We start from the raw sequence: 26,312 nt of genomic DNA, 5'->3' as shown, positions 1-26,312 counted from the left end.
AAAGTGCAAGGGGTCTCACTAAGAGGGGATGAAGCATAGAAATGATAATCTCCCTAACACCAGACCTGGCAGCTTGGGTTGGTGTTAGGCAGAATTGCATGCAGTACCCTCTGGGGCCACTACACACAATTAGGACTACAGGTGTTAGCCAAACCAACCTTTGATACAAGTCTGTACCACACAGTTTTTGGTAGCGAGCTAAGCAGCCAGGCTTATCTCAAGATGGAATGTGAGCAGTACAAGTAGTTACACATATGACTTTCAATCACAGTGGTTCAAGTAAACACTTATACTCAAGGTTTCTTGGTAAAAACACTTATTAGTTTATTACACAATCATTTAGAAAATATTTCACTAGGAGAAGGCAACTTAATATTATAAACCAATACACTTCAATACAAAACTAAGATTGTTAGACAGTTTGAGATCCTCTGAAATAGGAGCCAAATGGCAGTTCAGTTACTTAGAAGTGGGCAAAAGGGACAAGGTAAGTAGAATAGATTCCCATATACTAGTTAGAAAGTGCAAATAGTTTTAGTTCACCAGGAGTTCAAGTCAATAGGCCAGGCCAAAGTCATTGGGCTAGTGTTCAGGATAGGAAAGAGCAGTTCTGGTATCAAACGGGTCTTTGCAAAAGTTTTCAGAAATAGTTTAGGCGAAAAAGGATCATATGTCGGGTCACAAGCTAATTAGGCCTGCAAGTTGGGAAAGTTTCACAAACTTTCACCGCGAGAGTGGCGTTCTCTCAATCGGGTTGGCACAGTACCTTAGCATGAAGAACAAAATGAAGCTGAAGACGTTGGTTCCTGGCAGGTCCTGTAGATCTCACTGTTCTTGAGCCTCAGTCGTGGGGACAAGAGTGAGGACGTTGGGGGACTCCTGCACTGCACAGGATCGTCGAAAAAACAAACAAGATGGAGTCACTTCAGTTCCAGTAGCTGTAGATTAAAGCGCACAAGCTGGTATCCTCTCCCTGGTTAATCCAAACTAGCCTGGAGAATGGTATCCAGGTGGCTTACGAGTTGATTCGTCCCACCAACTCAAAGGTAGAATTCATCCTTGAAGGGGCTTCCATCTCGAGGTGACCATGGCAATTCAGACCTGAAGTAGGGCTTCACCGGGCAAAGCAACGGTCCAGGAGTTGCAGCAGCCGTCCTCTTCCAGCTCTTATTCATTTCTTTCGTTCCAGTGGTCGACTCTCCTTTCCAGTCCTGGAGACTCGCCTTTTAAACAGTTCTCTCCCTTTCATTCCAGCCTAGCTGTCACTCACCAAGCAGGGTGGCTGTCCTTGTCAGACAGTCAGCCAGCAAATCACGCCAGAGTGCATTCGGGTCTTCTAAGAGACTAAGCACAGGGAGTTTTAGACACCTCCCACACTTCCTGCCCACCCCAGACACTCGGGCGCCAGAGGCAGTCTTCAGTCCTGAAGCCCGCCAAAGGCATACGAACAAAGGGACCAAACCTGGCTTGGCGTGCAGAGACACACTAGGACGTTTCCGAAAAAAAAGACTGGGACCCGTTTAAGCAAAGCGGGCATAAGGCGCCATCTTGAAAAACATGGCTCCCGTGATTTTTAGCTACTGGTGTTCGCGGTCGGGGAAAGTCATGGTAGTTCATTGTAAAAGCACTGCCACCAGCCTTTTTCAATAGGAAAGGGTAGCATTTGACTGCTACATGAGTATTTAGACACACGGGATACTATGCAACCCCTCCAGCACTCCATTATAAGATGGTGTGTGCTGGGTCTAGGAATTTGGAAAGACTAGTAAAGTCAATTTTACTTTACATTCTCTGGGAAACAGTAGTTTATCCCAGAGTAGGTATTTAAACATGTGGGAAGTCTAAAAGACATCCCTGAGTCACTGCACTGAGGGTGCTGTGTGACACATGAAAAGATGATGCTTATGGAGTTATCTAAAACTTCATAATCAAAGAACACAGATCAAAAAACAAGAAAGAGCGGGGAAAAAGGCTCACACTCTTTCCTGGTAAAACAAACAAGTCCTCAAAATCCAGCAAAGTTGCTGGGGGTCTCCAAGGTGAAGGGAATTAGAACATTTATGAGAATTCTCCCTAACACTTGGGGAGCAGGGCTTCACCGGGACTTGGCAAGAGGCAATGCAGGCTAGCTGCCATGGTGGCGCTCATCTGCAGCAGGCTGCACTTCATTGAAGGGGTCTTGCCACCAACAATCTGTTATAGTTGCACAAGTCTTTCCACACCTGGAGTCGCAACCAGTTCCACCAATGGTAAAGAGTTATACCATTGAAAGTGGCAAGTGCCATCCAATCATGCAATCTGGCTAACACATTTGCCCAGCAACAGACTCGGGATTTGATGCGCGAGGACTTCTAGCAGAACGCAGCACCCACACTTCCGGCCTCCACAACTTTGCCCAGGAAAGGTTATGCTTTGCCCAGGAAAGGGCTTTCCATATACAGCAATTCCAGACCAGAGAGGGCCGGAAGAAGGCCAAGGCAGAGTCCAAAAAGCACAGCGAAAATTTCAGGAGAAAGCCACGTTAGAGAATATGGTATCCTAAATGGCCTTATGCAGTAAAATGCATTGTGTGTCTAACCATAAAGTTACAAAAGAAAAATGTGAGGATACAAAGTATCCTAACCGCACTTCCCATTAAGGTGATGTGTTCAGCTTTAAAAATACAAGTATTCCACTAAAGGAAACAGGATCTCACTTCTGCAATTATCAGTTTCAACCAAAAAAGTGAGCAAAACACAAGGGAAGTAAAGCGGTGGGCTTTATTTGCCTCTAAATTCAGGCCAGGAAGTAGACAAAAGCAAAAACATAGCGTGTCCTATAGCAAGTCTATGGGAGTAAAACGGCAAAAAAGAAAACTTTTCTAACAGATGTTCTAGTTGATTACAGTGTATCCCTCTAATAAAGAGTAGATATTTTCAGTAAATATGTTGTTGCATCAGCAGAGCAAACTACTGTACCTACCCACCAGCCATCACCCCCTACCCTAAGAGAAGCCATACTGCTATGCTACCCACGAGAGAATATGCCTCATCTTTGGTGGACATGCAAAATTCACTTAGGATAAATGGTCAAATGCCATTATCAGAGGGCAGTAGACAAACATACAAACAAGCAAGCCCACTTGACTTTGAATGAGCAGTGCAATATGCCGGTTCACACCCATAGCCTCTTCCTTTAGTGTACTGTGGTTGAAGTGAAGTTGCTTCGAAAGTACGAAAATGTGAAAGCAAGCTTTTCTTTTGAGAGGATAGAAGCCGCTTAAGGAAGTTACTGATTCAACTAAAATAATTCTGACAGGGTCTGTCAAGACCTAGAGGATTCCAAATCATTTTTTAAGAAAGGCCAGTGAAGCATCGAGGATTAGAAGGAGTCTGATGACAACCTTATAACTCTAGTATGACCTTTAGAATCAGTTTGTCATTGAACCCCAAAACAGATTTAGTGTGACCATAAGAATACTACCTTATTTATAATGGCAGACTGTTAGGCGAGCTTGGATGCAGTAACCCTGTGGGAGACTAAACCAGCCTTGTCCTCTTGCTAATAGGTAACCCAGCTATTGGTATAGGTCTGTACTACACAAGTTGGTAGCGTGACTGAGCAGCCAGACTTCTCAAGAGGGATACATGTAAGCTGTAGAGATGCAACACTGAGATTCACAATTACAAGTATCCAAATAACACTTACACTAAAGGTTTTCTAGTAAAATAAATTATAACAGTCACTATGCAACAAAAAAATATAGACGTCATAACACTTCCTCAAATTTAAGATAAGCAAGTAGATACCCTTTTGGGAAGCCTCACACACTTCCTACACCCTAAGGAGTCTTCAATTACTATGACAATGTTTGGCATTGATCGATCACTTTTGGTACTTAATGCAATTCTGAGGTTGCGGAACAGGAAAGGGATGGTAAAGGTTAACAGAGCCTCATAGCATGCAAATACTTTTCAATCTCGCAATGAAGTCTAGATTAGATATTTCTCACCAATACAAGATACACCTATGTACCACCTATGAGGGACAGTTAGAACCAAAGTCAATGGGTCAGAAGAGCCTGCAGGGAGCCAGGACAACCAAAGTCAATTTGAAAAATGTCTAGGGACCCGAGACACTTCTTTAGATAGCACAAAAGTCTTGCACAATGTTTTTAGAGAGTTTGTATTAAAAGAATCACGGTTGGACCACAAGCTGTAAGGCTTGTGAAGGGCACTGCAATTAGCAAAAAGCAGCTACTGCAAGTGTCCAGTGAGAACAAGCAAGCTTCAGACACAACAGGTAAGTGCCCCTTAGTCATGACAGTACCTTAGGTTTGAAGAAGAGGATCCAGTGGCTTCTGTTCTGGCTGCAGTCTTGCAGATCCTGTCTTCCTGGGCCTCAGTCGTTGGGACAAGAGGGAGGACGTCAGAAGGACTCCTGCACTGCAGGTTGAAGGTAGTCTGCGGCTACAGGCGCTTTCCAAATCAGCTGCACTTTGTGGTTTCAGCTATTGGTCAATAACACCACTGCGGTTCTTGGACACTTGATGGGCTTCCCTTGCTTCTGGGGTCCCGCACTCTGGTGAGGTGGGTCAGGCTTGGGTCGGCCTGCTTCGGGAGGGTCCTCCGGATCTTACTGGAGCTCGGGTCCAGCTTAAAGACTATGCACTCGATTCTGGGTTTCCTGACCCCTGGCACTCGGTACCACCAGCAGCAAAGTAGAGCTAGCAGGGAGAGGGTGTCCAGCAAAGCTCGTCTTGGGGTCTGTTGTATTTTGTACACATTGCAATTTGTGTACAAAACTAAACACAGCTAACAATGCAATTTGTGTAGAAGACTGAGCATAGCTACATATGAGTACTGCATAGGGGGAGAGAGATGCATACACCTTACAGAGACAATTGAGTACAAGACTAAGCACAGACAGATCAGAGTCCTGCATAGTGGGATCGAAGCCTACACCTGACAAAGCAAATGGAGTACAAGTCTAAACACAGCTAGATTTGAGAGTCCTGTACTGTTCACAATAGTACGACATTAGACATAAGGGCTGATATTCAAAATTCCACATGCTAGGAATCACAGTTCCGATGTAGGGTAATGTAGAATGGCAGGGTTTTCTAGAGTAGAGTAATTGCTCTACTCCCCAACTATGCCACACTTTATTGGGTGGATGATGCTGGTTGACGGCTGGTCGCTGGCGTCACTGGCCTCCCCCTGCAGACACCTGCCGACACAGTATGGAGCCGTCATTGTAGGAGCCACCCTTTGCCTCGGGGCCCTTAGCCACAGGGGCTGAATGGGCAGAGGGCTACCCTGGGAAGGTCGGTTAAGAGCAGCAGACTGACCAATCAGGAGCGCGTGCCGTGACTAGGCCAGAGGCACGGATGAAATAGTCCATCAGGGGAGGGAGGCGGGCAGGAGGCGGGAGGTGGATGCGGAAGGGAGAGGAAACACAAGGGGCTTGGTGCTGCAAGAGCACGCCACGGCTCAAACCAACATTTTTAAGAGGATTCTCAGGCCCAGGAGGGTCTGGGAAGATGGAATGCAGTCACCTCATGATGCCTGGGCAAGAGAGGCAATCGGGGCATGTGCCGTGACTAGCCAGCAGGGCCGCATCAGACAGCCTACCAAGGGAGGGGGGGGGCGGGCAGAAGGCGGAAGGTGGATGCGTTAGGGAGAGGAAACACGCAAGGGGCTCGGTGCTGCAAGATCTAACCAACCAAAAGGGAAGATGTCATCCCTTCGGGGCTTCTCTAGTCGAAACGAAATTGGAGCTTCAGCAGTGCAGCAGGGCTTCACCAGGCAGTTCAACGGTCCAGGTGGGTGCAGCAAGCTTCTCTTCGTTTCGGATGGTTCGGTCAGTGGTCGACTCTGCCTTATGTTCAAGAGACCTCGCCTTTTATGAAGGTTCCTCCCCTTCATGCATAGCCTAGCTGACACACACACACACACACACACACACAGCAGGGCGGCTGTCCTGCAAGGACAGGCAGTCAGCCAGCCAGCACTGGGTGCATTCAGCTAACCAAGAAGACTAAGGACAGGGAGTTTCGGGTACCTCCTGTGCTTCCTGCCCTGCCAGACACACTGGAGCTGGGGGCAGGTTTCAGCACTCAAGCTCGCCAAAAGCAAAAATTAACCAAAGGGGTTAAACCTGGTTTGGTGCGCAGAGTAAAACCCCAAGACAGACCTCACAGGCCAGAAATGCCAAAAAAAAGATGACCGGGGCATTTTGACAAAATGGGCACCCGTGGGTTCATTATTGCAGCTGAGGCTTCAGCCTGCGGTAAACCCACATTGGTAGGAAAATTAAACCACTGCCACCAGCCTTAAAAAGTCATGAGGGTTAACATAAAAAAGAAGTTAGATGAGCAAGTAGGAAAAGGGGCTACTAAATAACCCCCCAGTACTTCCACATAAGATGGGGTGTACTGGACCTACATAGGAAAAACAGCAAAGCAAATAGTCAATTTAACTTTACTACTCTCGGCAACAGTAGTTCACCCAAGCAAAGGTATTTAAACCATATGAGAAATCCAATGGACTTTTCTGCAACACAGCACGGAATGTGCTGTGTGTCACAATACAAAAGGTAGATGCCTATGGAGTTTGTCAGACTCCAAAACCAAAGAGAAACGGAGTCCAAATCAGATCAAAAATACGAGAGAGTGAGCAAAAGGTTCTCACTTACACCAGGATAAAAATGAAAAGTCCTAAAGTCCAACAAAAGAGCTGGGAGTCTCAAAGGTTGAAGGGAATTGGCACAGAAATGAGAATTCTCCCCAACACAGATGTACAAAACACATGTTTTTGTATTTTTAGAACATAGTCAAGTCTCCCCAGGAAAAGGTTTTAGAATAGTAAAGTTATTTATTTCAGGAAAATGTACCTAAAATGTGTAAATGGGGGCTCTGTGTAGATTCCCACAGCATTATGTGTAGAAATCCTCTGCAGAGAAATCCACTATGCCATGCGAGTAGACTTGCTAAAACTAAGTTAAGAAATTATAGGGTGGCTATCATTTCTTACCAGAAGCACAACAAAGCATAGAGGGTCCGCAAAAGTACATCTCACTGTTGCAGGATGTGCAGAAATGGTCCCAACCAGGGAGCACAGTGGCAACCAAGCCAAACCCTATTAATTGGACAGATTGATTTGTGATCATCCATTTCCTATCTAGAGCTTTTTATTGTAGGTTCAATTATTTAGAGTGAAAAGAGTAGTAAGAATGTGCTTTAAATGCTTGAATGTCTTGCCCAACACAATGAATTCCTGACAATCACTTAAGTCCATTGAAAGACACAAAGCCATTCCATACTTACTGGAGACCAGAACGACAGTGGCAGGGGTAGTGTGTGCGTCAGCAAACCTCCTCAGGCTCTGTCTCAATTTATCATCAGCAGCATTTTTTGCTGTTGCATTAATGTGTGCAACTGTCACCTGTATGGTTGAGAAATAAATTAAAGTTTAGTCAGAAAACCAGGAGGTTCAAACATGCCTGTTCACCAAGTACAAATAATTTGCCTTTAACACAAATGACAGCGAAAAATATATTAACTTTTTTTTACTGATTATGTCCTCCGTGCATATACGTCAAGAAAGCAGGACAGACTATATTCTCGGTTGGTTGATTAACCTATTCGATCTTGCTCTCCCTGGAAAAGAACGAACACCAATATGAAATCAGGGGAAACTTTACACACATTTTATTTTTGCAGGTTTAGGTTTATATGTAAACCGTGTCCAGGATGGGTAAACAAAATGGGATGAAGTAAACTAGTTATGAGAAAAGCAAGACTTTCCACAACACTCCTGTCCACTTCCAGACACCATATTCTAAACATAAAAGTTTACAAACAGTGGGCAACCAAAATCCCAATCCTATTCTTCGAAAGTCTTTCAGCCCTCGGCTAACCCTAATCTAGAAACTAAAAAGTTCTGGTTTTAGACAAAATCTATAAGGTGCATTGCCTTAGGTGTCAGGCACCAAAAGGTACTCCTTTCAACAAAGAATATTCCTACACCACCCAAGCTCTTTAGCTCTGAATCTTCTAGTTTCTCTAGAGGTTTGCAATAAAACATGCTTCTTCTGATTCCCTGGTGGTCTTCTAGTAGACCTTTTCTCTGGACCCAAGTCTTTTCTCAGATCTAGGGTTCATTATAACCCTTAGAATATTCTTCCGGTTCGCACTGCATATTTGATCCCACCCCCCACTGAGCTCTCTTCATTATTGGTGCTTTTAAGGAGGCGATATTCTTTCGGCCTCCTGCCATGTACCACATCAAACACAGAATGAGACTGGAGAGCCTTCCTCCAACTCTGAGAGATTAGCAGCTCTCTGCCTCCAATTCCAGTGTCAACAGGCATGAAATGCCTTATTTCAAAGAGAAGTCCTTCCAGTATCTCTCCTTGGAACCAGGGAGCGTCTACACATGCATCTGCTTTCGCTGGGTCATGAACAGTGAATGAGCTTTCCCAGAACCATTCATAGTGGTTAGGACAGTTTTTCTGAAGTTCAACTAAAGCTTGGTAAAACAAGTAAACTGAAACAGTGCAAAACTCAACTTTTAACATAAGGCTGCACCACCCGAGTATATGGTCAGAACTCAAACATTTAGTATATGGCACACCTATTCATGGGGAGTGAGACCATTGGTTACTTTTAGATTACTTTATGTAATGTAAGGGTAGTAGACCCGGTTAGTTATGCAGTGACTCTTAAGAAATCAGAAACCACGTAATCAGCCAGCCCTGTTACCAGGATACCTTTCTGAATAGTGGAACACAGATTCAAGTAACAGTTTATACATATAACTACTTCCTTTGAGGTTTGCACAGTTATTCTAGGTAAGACCTTTTGGTGTAATATTCCATTACAGTTGCTTTTCGAGAACTCTTTACACTAAATTAGGATGCACTAGCAGACCAAGATCAAGCACACCTAAAGAACACTTTGCAAGAATGGTGCACAGCTATTCTAGGCAGATAAAACCTAAATAGTGTATTACAACATCAAAGTTGCTTTTCGGATCAGTGGAACACAGACCGAGGTAAACAATAACTAACTTATCTTAGGATGGCACACAGCTAAGTAAAGTAAAACCTATATACTTTTTAAAGGAGCCATCAGCAACTTAAAAGGTATGTATAGACCCAAGACTGTTTTAGCATCTGTATAAAACAGACCAGGGAAAGCAAATGTTATACTTTATTAATGACTAAAGGTTATTCTAGGTAGGTAAAACCTAAGGCACACTTATTCTAAAGAGGCTATTCAGCAAGTTAGGGGAAGCAATGTTTAGGTCGATTTTACCGCAAACAAATGGTCGTAATGACCAAAAGTTCTAAAAATGCTACCACCAAAAGGTTCGAACACCAAATGTTCGTACCTTTAGTGGTAGCATTGCAGGCAAGTATGATAAAATTTAAAAAAAGATTGCGGGGGTGTCCCCCGCAACTATAATTCATAGTATAGTGAGCAGGGTTGTGGGGGACACGCCCTGCAGTCCCTGTAGTACGTGTGTTCGCATGAGAAAGGTGCAAACTTTTGGTAGTTCGCACCTTTCTCATGTGAACGTTGCAACCGCAGCCAAATCAGCCGCAGTCAGATCACTCGGATTCGAGAAGAAAGACCCAGTTGGGGAACTTCTACACCTATTCGCTGAAAGAAATAGTTAGTGAAGCCAATAGCATTACTTTTGGGAAAGAGGCATGACCAATTCACAGGTGACTACCTTATCCTTATACATACATTTCAGAATGGCACAACACACATTCAGGGCAAGTAAGAACTTTTGTAACTGTTGAGTCTCTGTTGCCGTTACCAACTAACCCTTTCACAAGTAATTGCTTTTCAACACTTGTTATACTTTAAGATAGAATCCTTTAATTATCCAGTCCCGCCCTAGTCTATTGCATGAGTTCACTCGGACAGAAGAGGGACCCTAATGGTATAGATGCCAGCTGTAGGCAGGGTAAGATAGGCTTCTGTTGCAGGTAAAAGCCAGAGTTCCTGTGTAAAACTCTGGAAAGCAAGTAAGTAGTTCACTTTAAAGTTAGTTAGGGTCCAGGGGCTTCTGAGAAGACACTAGGAGGATTCCAGCAGTGGGCCTGGGTGAACTGGATGAGAGGCCTCCCAATCACAAGAAACCCCCAAACAACTTTACAGAAATCACACAGGCTTAAGCTAAGTAAATACCCCAGCCAACAGTACCTCAGCACAGAAGAAGAGTTGCAGCATGAAGACTTCAGGATCTGCAGCCAAAAATCCAGTTGATTGATTCCTGTGTCACGAAGACGCAAGACAGGACTTGGGAAGGGATTTTGAAGATGGGATCAATGGAGAAGTCTCCAGGCAAGAGTTTATTCGTGGCTGGATGCGGCTCTGTGGTTTTGGAGCCCTTTTCAGGAGCCAGAAGATGATTGAATATCACTGGTCGGATTCTCGTGGTTTGCAAGGTCCAGCACTCTGAGTGGACTTTTCAGACTCTTCTCTTGAGTGCCAGCAGAATGTCAAAGTTTCAGCTCGATTCGGAAGACTGCACCACACAATGGCTTGAGGTCCCAATGTATTGGGGTATTGCAGACTCGCAAGGTCGCAGCGCGACATAGGATGGCTCAAAATGTAGATCTTGAGTCTAGTGGATCTTACCAGGCTCTGGGTCGGGGTCGTCCTTTTCGGGATTCCCCCGGTCGATTGGAAGGAAGGATTACAACAGGCTCTGGGTTCACAGCATGCTCCCCGGTCTTTGGAAATAAATACAGCCTTCATCTCTTCATCTTTGATTTCAGCCCTAGTGGTTGACTTGTCAGCAGCTTCCAGGCTGAGAGTTAACAGGAACTACAGCACAACCTCTGCATTCTCTCCCCGCATTTTACAGAAAGGGGCAGTCTTGGTGTCCAATCAGGACAGCCAGCTAGTCCCCCCACTGGGTGTTTGCTCATTTCAGGCAAGGTGGAAGACAAAAGGCTGCAGAGTTTTGGACTCCTCCCTCGCTTCCTGCCTTTCCAGACACTCTGGAGCCTGGCTGGGAAATCCACAGGATTCCCGCCGAGGACAGAACAGCCACTGAGGACGTTCCCGCCTAGAATGGCAGGGAGAAGACCTCAGAAACAGCAAGCACACAAGAAACAGTAAAGAAAGGAGCCCACCGTTTTAGAAAAATGTGGTCCCTTCTGTGCAATAACAGTCTGAGTAATAAAGACTAAAAGTCAAAGGTAAAACCACTCCCACCAGCCATGGATGTAAAACTTGCAATTGTAACAAAATGTTACCAAGTAAGAAAGGGGATACATTGTATTCCCCCATCTCTGCAAAAACGCAAAGGGATGAAAATCCTTCATTACTCCTTGGGAACTGTAGTTCACCCGTGAAGATCAAAAGAGAAATTAACAGGGGAGTCCATAGGGGCAACACAGCCTAAACCCAAAGGTTGTAGGAAACTATAACTTTAACCATACACTATGGAGAGACAAAGGTCACCCATAAAAAGAGTAAAAGACTAGGTGATTGGGAAAAAAATTCCCCTTCAACTAGGGACAAGGTAAAATAGCTACCTAGTCAAAGCAATACGTTCTGGAGTTGATGCAGGTCAGGAATATTTATCATAGATATGAAAAACGTACCCAATAGCGACAAGGGTGTGGAGTACCTGCATCGAGACTGTTGGAAACTTAGCAAGAGGCGTTTGTGATGGGGCAGGTGCCAGACAGCAGGTCGGAATCGGTCATTATACCGATCCTGAAACCACCACTAGATTGCGCCTCCAATAGGCCGATCTTTGGTCCCACCAACCCAAGGAAAGAAGTTGTCTGTTCTGGGGCTTCTCTAGTCGATTCGGAGCTGGAGCTTCAGCACTGCAGCAGGGCTTCACCGGGCAGTTCAACGGTGCAGGAGGGTGCAGCAAGCTTCTTCCAGTTTCCTTCGCCAGATGTTTGGTCCAGTGGTCGACTTTTTGGTTCCAGAAGCCTTGCCTTTCATGCATGTTTCTTCCACTCACACAGCAGGGTGGCTGTCCTGCAAGAATAGGAATACATTACTGGAGGTGGAAAAGTCTGACCCCCATTTATTCACGTATGTATATGTGGGGAGGTAAAGTTAATAAAAATGTATAGGTCTAACGTGGGGGAGATAGATATATATATATATATATATATATATATATAAAGTGGGGGTGAGGGGAACAGACTTTGTGGTCAGCCTTTTCAACTCTGTAATTTCACGCAGATCCGTCCTGCAAGGACAGCCAACCAATCAGCACTGGGTGCATTCAGGTAACCAAGGAGACTAAAGACAGGGATATTCGGGCACCTTCCTCGCTTCCTGCCCTGCCAGACACACTGGAGACACAGGCCGGTTTCAGCACTGAAGCCAGCCAAAGCGAACAAAATGGATAAATCTGGTTTGGCACGCAGAGTAAAACACAAAAAAGACCTCACAAGAAACATATGGCGATAGAAGACAGGCCATTTTGACAAAATATACTGCAGCTGAGGATTCAACCTGCAGTAGAAACGCACAATGGTAGGAAAATTAAACCACTACCACCAGCCATTCAAAGCAGTAAGTAGGAAAAGGGGCTAAGTAACACCCCCCCCCAGTACTTGCACATAAGATAGGGTTTACTGGACCTTAATCGGATAAACAGATAAGAAAAGTCAATTGTACTTTATTACTCTTAGGAACAGTAGTTCACCCAAGAGAAGGTAGTTAAACCTTATAAGAAATACTAGGGACCTATCTGACACTGCACTGAAGGTGCAGTGTGTCAATACAAAAGTAGATGCCTATGGAGTTTGTCAGACTCTGAAAACAAAAGAAAACAGAATCCAAATCAGACCAAAAATACATGAGTGAGAAAAAGGTTTCACTCACTAAAGGATAAAAATGAAAAAAGTCCTTAAGTCCAGCAAATGAGCTCGGGTCTATAAGGTTGAAGGGAATTAGCACAGAAATTAGAATTCTCCCTAACAGAAGCCCTCAGACGTAGAGACGCGTAGGATAGGCGGAGCCAGCGGCAACCTAAGCAAAGGACAACGCCAAAACGAGATGCTGAAGGATCAATATAACAGATGATTGTGGTGGCTCAGGAACCTCCATGAACACCGAAACCAGTCACAGATGGAGGAATGAATCCTCCAGTCGCCAAAAATGTGCAGACTAGTTAGTCGAACAAGCAGAAAGAGCTTTTGGAAGATGTGAAAAGCAGACGAAGCAGATACGTCCCATCGCAGATCCAGCTGAATCAACCCATGATGACTGAAGGCACCAGGGTGATTCTATTAAAGGGAGGCCACAGGGACTGCATGAAAGTTAGCGGAGAGATAGCAATATTGAGGCCGAAAGCCTAAGGATGGGAAGCCCTGTAGTGGAAGAAAGCAAGAGAGTTAGAGAACATAACTTATGGACATTACTGGCATTCTTGGATGAAAGACTGAGATAAAGATATTGAGTTGAACCCAAACAAGCTGTGATAAAAGGCAAAGACATTTAAAACCACAGGAAAGGCCCTAGGTGTGGAGTTATCAAACAGAGGTAAAGTGTATAAGATATCCCAACAGAGGAAGAAACAACCCCCAAAATAAAAGGGTTCAAGTTGCTAAGAAAGAAAGGGTACAAGGGAGAGGCAACTAAAGGGAGAAGCAATGGGAGCAAATTATGCTCCTCTCTAGCTAATCTGTTCCTGGGCTTTTTCACATCTATTCAAACAATGAATTCATGATGATATCAATAAGTGGTACAGATTTTGATATTTTTCTCATTTGGCAAGGGAGTGAAAGTCTTCCGGATTTTGTTACTTATTTGATCAATCAATTGGGATTTTATTTACCTGTACGTCCCATCCCAGAGAGATTAATTTCCTGGATGTACACTTGAATGTTATAGATAAGATCCATTCAACAACCACTAGAAAAAGAAGCGCACAAGTTAACTCGATTTTCTTAGCTTCCAGCAGTCACCAGAGCAGCGCCATTAAGACTAATCCCACAGGCGAATATGTATGTACTGGCAGAAATTGAAGCACGGTTGATGCATTTCACAAGAGAATCAGAGCTTTGACGAAGCGATTCCTGGTTCATGGTTACAACAAGGGAAATCTGACCAGGGATAAGCAGAAAGGTCTAGAGATGGATAGAAATAACTTACTCAAACCAAAGGTGAAAGCAGATGCCAGGGATTCAGATTTGGTTAGAATGATTACCCAATCCTCAGAGTCATTTGTTATTAATATCTTCAAGAAACATTGGCACTTAATATTAGATTCAGACTTGAGGAATGACATTAAGTACCAAATTTTGTTTATACGATACGAGAGGCCCAACCCTTAAAATCATGTTAAGTCAATCTACAATACAAAGGAAAATGTGGCTTCATTCAAATTTGTTTGGGGTTTTCAAGTGTGGGACTTGTAATAAGTCAGTATGCTCATACCTGTCAAACGTTGAAGATGCAGATCAAGGAGCCGTTTGTGATTAAAGATTTCATCAATTGCCACTCGAAGATTGTGGTGTATGCGATCCAGTGAGTTTGTAATCTCATCTATATAGGTTGTACCATTCAGGAATTATGCATACGAATCAGAGAACAGCACAGCACCATGGGGAGCCAAGAAACAAGAATACCATTGGTGGGTCACTGGCAGGAGAAACACCAAATGTATTCCAAGAGTGGTAGGACTAGTCATTTATAACAGGCATGTACACAAGTGTTTATAGGCGCGACAAGACAAGGTAGGGAAGACAGAATAAGGACAAAATAAACAATCTTACTAGGCCATGTGTCATTAAGATTGTGCAAGGGGCGGTGGAGAGGAGAAGTGCCAGGGGTAGGGGGAAGTGCAATCAGGGCAAAAATTGCTCTAGGTAAGTGCAGCCAAGGCAGACTGCTCTGGGTAAGTGCAAGGAGGCAGGGTACTGTAGGGTTAAAGATTTAAAGATACAGCCCTTAAGAGCTTGGTAGGCCCAAAGGCAGTGCAGGGGAAACTGGTTGTGGAAGAGCCTTGTGCCCTGAGGTTATGAGGGTAGCCAGGTGTTCTGGAGAATTCTCAGAAATGTGCCAATTCCCTTCTACCTTAGAGACCCCCAGCTCCTTCTCTGTACTTAAGAACTTTAAATATTTATCCTGGTGAGAGCAAGACATTTTTCTCACTCATTTCTTTCTTTGATTTGAACAGTTTCTTTTTGGTTTTGGAGTCTGACAAAATCCATATGCATCGTTTTACATTGCGACACAGCACCCTCGGTGCAGTGTCACCGAGACAGCCTTTGAATTCCTGCCAAGGTTTAATATCTTTTCTTGGATAACTACTGTTTCCAAGAGTAGTGAAGTTGACTTTACTTGCATGTGTAAACATTCTAGACCCAGCACACACTAACAATAGGGTGCTGCAGGGGCTACTTAGTATGCCATTGTCTAATTTCTCATGTAACATTTTGTGTTACCCTTTCAACAATTAATGGCTGGTGGCAGTGGTTTACTTATTACTACCATCGAGTGCTTTTACCATGGGCTGCGTTCGCAACTGCAGTACAGCACTCATGGGTGCCCATTTTGCCAAAATGGCCCGGTCTTCTTTTTTCACCATTTCTTGTTGTAAAGGTCCTTCATGAGATTTACTCTGCGCGCTAAACCAGGGTTGGTCCCTTTGTTCGTTTTGTCTTTGGTGGGATTCACTGGTGAAATCTGCCTCTGGCTCCAGAGTGTCTGGCAGGGCAGGAAGCGAGGGAGATTCCCGAAACTCTTTGCTTAATCCCCTTGGTTACAGAAATGCACCCAAAAGGTGATTGGCTGGCTGTCCTTGGATGACAACCACCCTCCTGTGCGAGTGACAGCTAGGCTGAGAATTAATGGGAGAAACCTGCATAAAAGGAAAGGACTTTTGCAAGGAAGGCAGAGTCAACCACTGGACGAAGGAATCCGAGGAAGAACTTGGAAGAGCAGCTTGCTGCAGCTCTTGGACCGTTGGTTTGCCTGGTGAAGCCCTGCTGCAGTGCTGAAGCTCTGAATTCGCCTAGAGAAGCCCTGCAAAGGACGAATTCTCCCCTTGGGTTGGTGGGAAAAAATCGACCCACATACGAACTCGACTAGGAACACACACTGCTGGCTGTACTTTCATCGCTGCTGCAGGAACCGAGTGCCGGGGGACAGGAACACCAGAATCTAGTGCATCATTTTTATGTCGAGCTCCAGGAATATCCTCCAGACTCCCATGAAGCAGGAATAACAAAGCTTGAGTGTTAGGTAAAGATTTGGAGTAGTACCCTTTGGGTGCACAACATTAGCCTCCTGGTAACGGGAACCCAACCTTTGGTATATGTCTGTACTACACAGGCTGGGCGTGTGGTTGAGCCGACAGGCTCATCTCAAGAGGGGTCAATGTGCGCAGTAGGGTAGTTACACAATGATTCACAGTGACAAGTATCCAAATAAACACTTACACTCAAGGTTTCTTGATTAAACAATTATTCATTTATTTTACAGTTTGAATAAGCCTTCTTCACAAGGGCAATATAACGATAACACAAATACACTCCAGAATACTTCTTTAGTTTTTCTAAATTAGCAAATACCCATTGTGGATGGCACACAGACACTTCGTACACCCTCAAGTGACTTAAATAGCTAGGACAATGTGGACATTAATATATTACTGTGGCATTTAGAACAATACTGAGATATGTTATGTTAACGTTACTTATATAGCGCACCGTCACCAATGGAATTGGTCCCCAGGCGTTGGAGGATCTGCAAATGAGAAGGTGGGATGGGTTAGCAAGGTGAAGAGGGAGTAGGATAGTGAGAGGAGTGGTGTACTGTTGGCAGCTTCAACTCGGTAGACACCGGGCACTGAGCTTTGGTGCGAGTATTGGATCGGTGTCAGTCCGCGTGTGCTGTTGGTGCGACATGTGTTGTTGCAGTGTGGTGAAGTGCGTGCAGCTTGTTGTGCGAGAGATGGTTGTGTGAGTTTAAGTGTGCAGAGAGTTTGAGTTTATATTGGTTAGTGGGATATGACATTTAACATGCCAGCTTTCACAGTTCTGTCTAATTGTAGCACCTGCTGGCCTACTCAATTCAGTCTGAGTGTGGCACTCACCAATCTTCACAATATTATCCAGATACCGCACAGGCCAATGTTCACAATTCCATCCAAGTGTGGGACATGCCAACATTCTCATTTCCTTTTAAGTGTTGTGCTTGATAATCTTCATAGTTCAATTTAGGTGTGGCACTCGCTAACCTTCACAATATTATCTAGATTCGATGTCGGGCGAAGTTAGGAAATCTGTCTAAGTATGGCACGCGCTAACATTCGCAATTCTGTCTAGATACGGCGCAGGCTAATGTTCTCAATTCTAAGTGTGGCACCTGCTATCATCAAGTTCCATCTAAGTGTGGTCATATGCTAACATTCACAATTCTGTCTAGAAGCGGCGCAGGACAGCATCCCCAATTCCCTCCAGGTGTGACCCTTGTTAACATTGACTAGTATGTTAGGATGCAGTGCAAGGCAACATTTCAAACACTGCCATGGTTGATATCCGGCTGGTGATCACACAGATTTCTATGTATGCATGGGCTAAGTCTATGTTAGGGGATGGTAAGGTAGAGTGGCAGGGGTTTTCTGGTGTAGAGTAATTGCTCTGCACATCACCCATGCCACACTTACAGTTTTTGTTGGTGTCCGTTAGCTGCTGGCTTCCTTGGCTTCCCCTACGGACACCTGCAGACACATCTTGGAGCCGCCCTTTGCCTTGAGGCCCTTAGCCAAAGGGGCTGCCGGGCAGAGGGCTGCCCAGGGACGGTCGGTTAAAACCATCAATAGCACCAATCGCAGGGCAGGGGTGGAATCGGGAGGCGGGTAGGTGGCGAACGGGTTCCTAGACCCGAAACAGGATATTAACCAATGGGAAGCGGTGGGCGGGAGGGAGAGGGGAGACCAGGAAATGGTCGCTGGGGACTACAGAGGCGCACGAGGCCTGGGGGCACTTTTTTAAATTTTAAAGTGGGCAAATGCAGTCGCAATGGGGATGGCTGCACTCATCTGCTTCTTGGAAGTAAAATGAAGCAGGTGTCGGTGAGCGGGTTGCTAGACCTTAAACAACGGGATAATATTAACCAATGGGAAGCGGTGAGCGGGTTGGGAGGCGTGAGTGAGACCAGGAAATGGTCGCCGGGGACTACAGAGGGACACAAGGCCTGGGGGCACTTTTTTAAATTTTAAAGTGGGCAAATGGGGTCGCAATGGGGACGGCTGCACTCACCTGCTTCTTGGAGTGTCAAAGAAAAGGGTTATTAGAATAAACAAGAGATCACACAAATATTCTGAAGCAGGCAAGTACTTTTTGAAACCCCCAATGCAAGGTAAAGATAGGTGCAACTCAAAGTCAGTAGAGAAGAGTCTTTCAGGGAAACTAGCACGTTAATGTCGGGACTAGCTAGCATTTTGGTTGTAGCCCTTGAGCTTTTATCCAGAAAATAGAAAAAAACTCATGTTTTTATTTTTGCAACCAATACATACGGCTTGCATGAATTATATAGCACCTCATATGCGTGAATGTTTCTAGATGTGCATTAGGGGAGTTTTCCTAAAGTCCACTTGAGGCAAGACTTCATAAAACTATCACAATGGCATACAGGTCCCCTTAGTGTCAGTCTGTATTACGCATGAAACCTTGGTAGAGTGGCAGATCAGTCAGACTGATCATAAGAGGAAAATCTTAGCTGTAGGTAAGTACACTGAAGCCAGTTAGATCAGTAGTCCAAAGAAACACTTGCACCAATACATTTATATTAAAATATATGGGATAAATTACTCACTGTAATCTTATTTCTGATGCTTGTATCTGCTTAGATTCACATGCTATGCATAGGCCGACATCTAGTGGTAGCCACATAGTATTACATTTTTTGTTTTTGAAACTCGAAAAGGGACGTTGACCGGGAGTGCCAATAATACTATCCCTAGTGTGGAGTCTACTGTACCCATGGTCCTTCACGCATCGAGGTCCCTCAGATTGTTTTGTTTCTGACATGAGGTAGCATGAAGTGTAGGGTGAGTACAGATGTAATAAAGCAAGAGTAAATAAAGCCGGAACATCTATGCACTTTCTACTCCACAGGGGAGGAAGGGTGGGCGCATGTGAATCTAAGCAGATACAAGCATCAGAAATATGATTACAGTGAGTAATGTATCCCTTCTGAGGCTTGTGGATCTGCTTAGATCACACGCTATACATAGATTAGCAGTGTCTGGAGAGGTGGTGTGAATCTTCTTTAGACTGCCTCAATGCAGTAATGCCGAATAAAATTATGTATAGCACTCCATGTTGCTGCTTTGAAAATGGCATCTAGTGGGACATTTGCAATAAATGCCAGATTAGCTCCTGTACCCCTGGTAGAGTGAGCTCTTGGTGTGAAAGGCAGAGTCTTGTTTGATAGATAGTAGCAGAGATGTATGCACTTCACTATCCATATGGACATGGCGTTTTCTGAAACGTGATCACCTTCCCTACCAGTTGCCATGGAGACAAACAGTTGGTCTGCTCGCAGCGGTCTCGTTTTATTTACAAAGTAAAAGACCACCCTCCTTACATCTAGTGTATGGAGTTTTTTCTCAGCGGACCTTGAAGGGTTTTGAAAGAACACTGGTAGTTTGATGGACTGGTTGACATGGAACTTAGATATGAACTTAAATGAAAACCTAAGGTGTGTTCTTAGTACCAACTTGTCTTTGTTGGTAACAGAGGAAGGGTCTTGTACTGACAAAGCTTGTAATTCACTGACTCTTCTTATAGAGGTGATGGCCACCAGAAAAGGCGTCATAAATGTAAGGCTATTATGCATAGGCTCAAAGGGGAAACCCATGAGCTTTGCGAATACTACATTTAGGTCCCATCCTGGAGGTGGGTTAGACATTGTGGGGGTGGGGGATAAAGTCTCTTTACTCCTTTCATGAATGCCTTAATGACAGGGACTTTCCACCAGGACACCTTGCTTTGAGAAGTGGTGTACGCGGATAGAGCCGCCAGGCAAACCGGTAAGAGTTCAACACTAGTCCGGGGTAAAGAAAGTCGAGCATGTAGTGAAGAATGTGTGATGTAGTACATTCTATTGGGTTTAAATCTTTTGACTGGCACCACATTACATTACAAACCTTTTCCACTTGTTAAAATAACAGTGTCTGGTGTTTGGTTGTCGTGCCTCCTTAAGGATTTCCATACACCTTTGAGGCAGTTTTAAAAATGGCCAAATTCTATAACTTCCAGAGCCAAGCTGCCAAGTACATAGACTGAGGGTGTGGGTGGAACGTTGTTCCCCCACCCCTGTGATGTTTGAGCATGTTGTATGGGCACAGGAGTTTTAATGGATTGGGGTTGGTTCACCACATAGGAGCAACTAGGATTAGTGTCACTTGTTCCTGGTGCATTTTGTTCACTAATTTGTTCAGAAGTGGCGTTTGGGGAAAAGCGTAGGCAAATTTCCCTGACAAGTTCATCCAGAGGGCATTCCCCTCCACCCCCCTTGTAGGGGAAACCTGGATGCGTAGTCTAGGCATTGCGTGTTTTCGCTAGTGGCGAACAAGTCTAAAGGGGGGGTGGGGGGGTAGCCCCAAAGGGAGAAGATCTCATTTTCTGTCTAGCTGCCACTCGTGCTCTTCGGGTAGAGGGTCTCTGCTTAATGAGTCTGCCAGCGTATTGGGGTTCCCCTGGAACATGTTGCGATGTCAAGAACATGCCCCGCTTGAGTGCCCCACTTCCAGATGTTTTTGTGCTAGCCTGGAGATATTTGGAGTGTGTGCCCCCCCCGCCCGCCTGCTCGTCTATGTAAAACATGGCAGTGGTGCAGTCCACAAGGATTTGCACTGTCTGTCCGGACAGGTGCACTTGGAAAGCTTGTAGGGCCTAGAGTACTGCTAGAAGTTCCAAAAGATGTATGTGATTTTGGACTGTGATCTGTGTCCACAGGCCATGCGCTGTGTGGTGAAGGTAATGGGCTCCCCACCCAGTGAGTGATCCATCTGTTGGGACAACTGCCTGCACTGCAGGTTAAGAGGGATTTTTGAACTCTGACCTGGAGGGGCAGAGGTTCAGAAGGCCAGCCTAGTTTCTTGGAATAGGGTAACCTCTGGACAAGCCAGACCAATCAGGGTAGCGATGGCGGCGGTCAAGACTAAGTCTCAAGAGGGGTGAGGGTGACAGAAAGACCTCAATGAGCACACAAAGCAAGGACGCTTACAAATTACTCCAGACAGGTGTTATATTAAAAATAGACATATTTATAACAAGGCCTTTGTAAACCAACACATCACAATCAATACAATATATATACACAAGACCGCCGGGTCTAAGGAGTTAGGAGCACGTAATATGTAGACCACCTAGATGGGGAGGAAAACGGGCAGTGGAAGTAATCATTAGACCCAGTTCGACATCCGAAATACACCTAACTAGGAGGAAGTCCGAGCCCTACGAAGAGAGGAGCCTTATGCTCAAAAGTACCTGCACACGCTGGTGCCAATGGACAAAAGAGGGCCTCTTCAAGGATATCAGGCAGTTCAGCAAGGTGAATGAAGCGATGCAGAACAAGTCCCCACTACTCAAGCAAGGCCTCCACTTGTGGGCAGAGGCAGGGTGAGAGTGCGGCTATTTCACAACAGCGGTAGAAAAGAAATGGGCTCCTGTGCGAGGGTCCACCGGTTGGGGTATGGACTACTCACCGGTCCCCAACGCAGGCAGACCCAGACTTCTCCAGTTCAGTTCACGTTGCTGGCAGGTTCAGCTGCGATAAGGACGTCTCGACACCGTGTAGATTCTGTGTAGCTGTTACGCTCACCTGACTCCCACGGAGGCGCTGGCCTGGTTCGCGCTGCTGTGACCTCTTCTAAGGTAATGCGCAGGGTTCGGAAGACGGACTGGACCGGGCCCCCAAATCTGGCTTGTCTGGCTCGCAGAAGTATCCTTCTGTAGGCGAAAATAGGGGATTAACTGTCTGCGGGGTAATGCAATCGGCCTCCCACTTTCCCCTCTCACCCTCCTTGAAACCCTTCTGTGATTCCTCGTAGCGTATCACCTTAGGGTCTGGAAGGACGAGCTCTCCATCCTGCTTCTGATGCAGGGGCGCGTTGGTATCCAGTTACTTCACTGGATTTTCGGATTGGTGAGAACCAAACTTGCTTGGCTTCCAGGTAAGTTTCTTGATAAGAGGTTCCCCTTGTGTCCATGCATTAATGTACTAATGCTAGTGTCTTTTTCCCCATAGGGGCCGGGGTACGGAATGCCGGGGGAACAGGTACCGACCCGAGATGAGAGGTGAAATCCTTGTAGAAATCAGGTAAGTCTTTAATGAGCGTCTTTTGGTAATGTCTTTTCATTCGCTCATTAACGCTGATGTCTTTTTTTCCCCTTAGGGCCCGGGGTCCGGAAATGCCAGGATGCGGCGCGGATCCGAAATGAAGAGGGAATGAATCAACAGGTAAGTCTTAACATGGAGATTTAGCTTTCCTTATTCCCTTCTCTCTCACCTTTTGTTCTGGTCTTTTTCTCCCTAGGCGCTGGGGCGTGACTGCGAATCCGGATGATCGCTGCTGAACATGGAGGCGCCCTGTAAAGGTGATTGGAATGCGGCGCTGCAGCGATCAACGCGATGAGCTTTTAAATAAAAGTTTTCCTTTTCAGAATTGTCGGCGAGATGTCTCCGGGATGCGGATTTAGCAGGTAAGGACTTTTCCTTCTTCTGTTCTCTTCTTCTCTTCCGTTGCAGGTGATCCAGGATGCTGGCAGGCCTGGCAGAAGTCAGGATGCAGGAGCAGACACGGTGAGCGTCCAGCTGCTAAATGCAGAACAATGCGAAGCACGTGTGGCTGTTCGGGTGGGGTTTAAATAGCCTTGGAAGAAGTTCCAGGTATGTATCCTTCCTCCAATCAGGTATGTATCCTTCCCCGACCAGATGGTAAATTAGTCCCACAGGTAAAGTAGTTCCTTTCAGGCCTCAAGGAGGCCGGGATCCTGCAGCATGGTCTGCATCAGGTAAGTGTACCCAAGCACTCCCATAATGAGCCTGGCGCCTATGGCGCCAGGACTGATGTCTTTTATGAGCCTGGCGCCATAGGCGCAGGACACTGTCCAAAGGGCCGCTATATGGGATTGCTGGGTCCTTCCTTGGGGACTGGATGTCTGCTTTCGGGGACGCAGGGCTTGAACCGGCTCCGCGGGAGCAGGCATCATGACAGTAGCAGGATGGAGGGTCGAGGGTGTCCCAAATGCAGCGGACGTGCACAGGTTGTTACCACAGCAGGGCAACACGGCAACCGCGTTTACTCTGGTCCAGGCGCACTCGTCTCACTTCAGACCTGGGAATGCCAAGCGTACGAATTCGGGGTGAGGGTGCCGTGGACACAGAGCAAGCAGTAGACCAAGTTTCGAGGGCTTCCCCGAAACGGCGGCAGTGACAGAGCAAAGCGTCCTGCGTAAGCTGGTCAGCCCACTGGTTGGCCCAGGGACACTTCCGAAGAGGCTTACTTGCAGGGTTTGATGAAGGTGCCGGGAATAGTTGATGCCACTATTCCAATGGGTCAAAGCGCCTTTGTAGACCTTCTAGGACAATCAGATGCAGAGGGGTCTCGCAGGACGACAGCAGTTCAGGGTGCCAAACGTTCAGTGGGTCACCAGCGGTTTCTTGACTCAGCTTCTTGTTGCAGGAGATGGCCCAATGGGAGATCTGCTCACAGACACTCACACCATACGTGGACCTATCACGGACCACGGTGGTCCCAGGCATTCAGGACACTAGACTCCCTGGCACCCAGGATGTGTATTGGGAACAGACATCCCAGCCCACATCCTGAAGGCACACACAAGGCATACAGAAGTCTGCGAAAAGGTTGTTTCTCGCAGGAAAGTGCATGACCAAATAAGGACTACCCCGGGTCGGCTCGACCTGGGGGAAGGTTAAGGGGCAAGACAGTCAGCGGACAGGACAAAGAACCTCGTGGCATGGCCATTTCGAGATCCAGGCCACCTATTGGTGCCAAACGCGGTAAGCGCGGATACATGGCAAAAAAGGGTTCAAAACACAAGAGGAACGATAGCTGCCACCAGTCCCGTCCGTGACACACTTGCACAGTTCATAATAAGTCCAGTGAGTGTTTCTAGGGCCTTTGGAATGACTAGAGACCCAAGAGCGCGGTAATGTAAGTTACGGTGCACTCTTGTTTCATGTTGCACAAAAGCTGCAACATGAGGAAAGGACTAAGGGAAATGGAGTCTCCCAGTACTGACTGTCTTAAGGGCATGTCAGTTTCCCCATAAGAATTGAGCGAAAGCCCAGAGGAATGCGGCGGAAGGCTGCGCTTCTCTGGCAAAGTCTAGATCAGGGTGTAAAACAACAGCAAAAAGTTTGGGGGTTGCCACATGGAGGGAAAATTACATACAATTTAAAATCTTTCCTAACACCGGTTTGTGAATATTTTTTCCTTTTAACAGGTTTTCCTTTGTCCATGATGCGTAGCGCTTGAACTAGGATTAGCAAAACTACCACTAGATCGTCCCACTGACCTCTTGCCCGAGACCACTGTTCTTTAACCACTCTTGCATTGGGCGCATGCGCAACCATGTGTGCGGGAACAGGAAAATGCATGAAGCCATCACCCCAAGCAAACGCGTACTGTTACTTGGAAACCGGCTAGATACGGTGGTATTTGCAGCCGTATGTTTCGAACACTTAAGTTTGACGGAAAGACGAGACCCTCTTCTGTCTTTATGACCGCTCCTAAGAACTGCTTTGTTTTGCTTGGAATAAGACTTTTGTTCTTGTTGATTGAGAATCCCATTTAAAACTGAAGATTGATAGTTCTCTATGTTTTCCTTGCAAATTGGGGGGGGGGGTTACCCTGTTATCAGCCAATCGTCCAGGGAAGGGTACACTCAGAGTGATTCTCTGCATAGGTGCAATGCTGCCACTACCGCTAGTACCTTGGTGAATAGCCTCGTAGTGGAGTTTATGCCGAAGGCTAGCACCTTGAATTGATAGTGGTGGTTCGCCATCTTGAAGCGCAATAATCTTCTGCGCGCTGGGAACATTGAAATATAAAAGTATGGATCTTTCATTTGCAAGGTTGCCATGTAGTCCCCCCCGTTTTAACAGTGGGATCACTTCCTGTAGCGTTGCCGTGCAGAATTATTGTGGCGTGACATAGGTGTTCGCAGGGTGCAGGTCTAATACAGGGTGTATTGTTAGGTCTTTTTTGGCACAAGAAAGTGCATTGAAAAAAACACCCTGGTTTACCTGGTTTGCCAGGACAATTTCTATGGCGTCCTTCAGCAATAGCGCTTCAAGTTCTTCCAACAGGATGCGCTGTTCCTCCTGTGAAGTCTGCCTTTGTCTTGCCGGGTGGTTGGCTGGTGTTTGGAGTAGCTCTCTGCAATACACCCTCTCCCGGCCATGGTGGAAAGTACCCACTTGTCAGAAGTGATCCCACCCCTCCCATGCGTGGGTAAAGTGTGAAATACGACCTACTGGAGTGGCAAGGGAGGGATCCTTTAGCGGGTGATAATTGCTTGGAAGAAGGATCTGCCCCTGCTTCTAGACCATTTTTGGCCTCTTTGAAACCCCTGTTGGGAGAACTGCCCTTGTGAAGAGCCCCAGAACAAAGCTTGCCCACCTGGTTGTAGTTTCAGGACCATTGTGAGTTCTGTCCTCTAAACCGGCGTGAGTTTGATCCCTCTCTGCACAAAGGGTTTGTTGGTGAGCTGTCCTAGGGATTTGAGGGTATCCTTCTGCGCTTTTAAGCGCAACCTCAACTGTTTTGCCAAATAAAGTGTTGGGCTCAATCAGCATGTTTAAGAGTGTAGCCTGGGTCTCCAGTTTTAACCCTGACTAGCAAAGCCATGCGCAAGGCTTGATTAGTGTGTCTTCTGCCACGATCCTTCCCGCATTGTCTGCTGCGTGCAAGTTATTCTTAAGGATGCAGCAGGCTACCCGTTTTCCCTCAGCAATGTTGAGTGAGAGCTGAGTCTTTATGGCCTCTGTGGCAGAGTATCTGCTGAGCGATTTCGTCCCATTTGTGGCAATCGTAACTGGCTAATGGAGTGTTTTATTAGCTATCCTTGGCCAATCGGTTGCTGAGGAAGCTATCTTCCTGTCCAGGATGTAAATTGTTTTACTCTCCTTGTTCCTGGGGGGAGTGGGGGAGTGGGGGAGGGGGCAGGGGGCAGGGGGGAGGTCTGTTCGGCAGAGGACAGAGGAGTTCGAGCTCTTTTTCTAGTGGTGGCGACTACCAGAGTCAGGTTTTAGCTGCCCCCTGATGTATAGGGGCTTTAAGGGGGCCAGA

The 26,312-nt window shown here is 46.0% G+C and overlaps 1 protein-coding gene across 4 annotated transcripts in view; it reads right to left on the bottom strand.

Moving 5' to 3' along the window:
* Nucleotides 1-26,312, bottom strand: part of MARF1 (meiosis regulator and mRNA stability factor 1) — a 1,350,049-nt gene that overhangs the window by 1,084,285 nt on the left and 239,452 nt on the right. For all 4 annotated transcript variants that reach the window (XM_069647123.1, XM_069647122.1, XM_069647120.1 and 1 more), the window contains exon 6: nucleotides 7,307-7,424. In XM_069647123.1, coding sequence (XP_069503224.1) covers nucleotides 7,307-7,424 — 118 coding nt within the window. The remainder of the gene's footprint in view (nucleotides 1-7,306; nucleotides 7,425-26,312) is intronic.

Source organism: Ambystoma mexicanum, chromosome 2q (assembly GCF_040938575.1).
Source record: "Ambystoma mexicanum isolate Mex_15411 chromosome 2q, UKY_AmexF1_1, whole genome shotgun sequence".
Classification (NCBI taxonomy): Eukaryota; Metazoa; Chordata; class Amphibia; order Caudata; family Ambystomatidae; genus Ambystoma; species Ambystoma mexicanum.
Note: the sequence above shows the minus strand (reverse complement) of the source record. Positions and strands in the feature narration are given on the sequence as shown.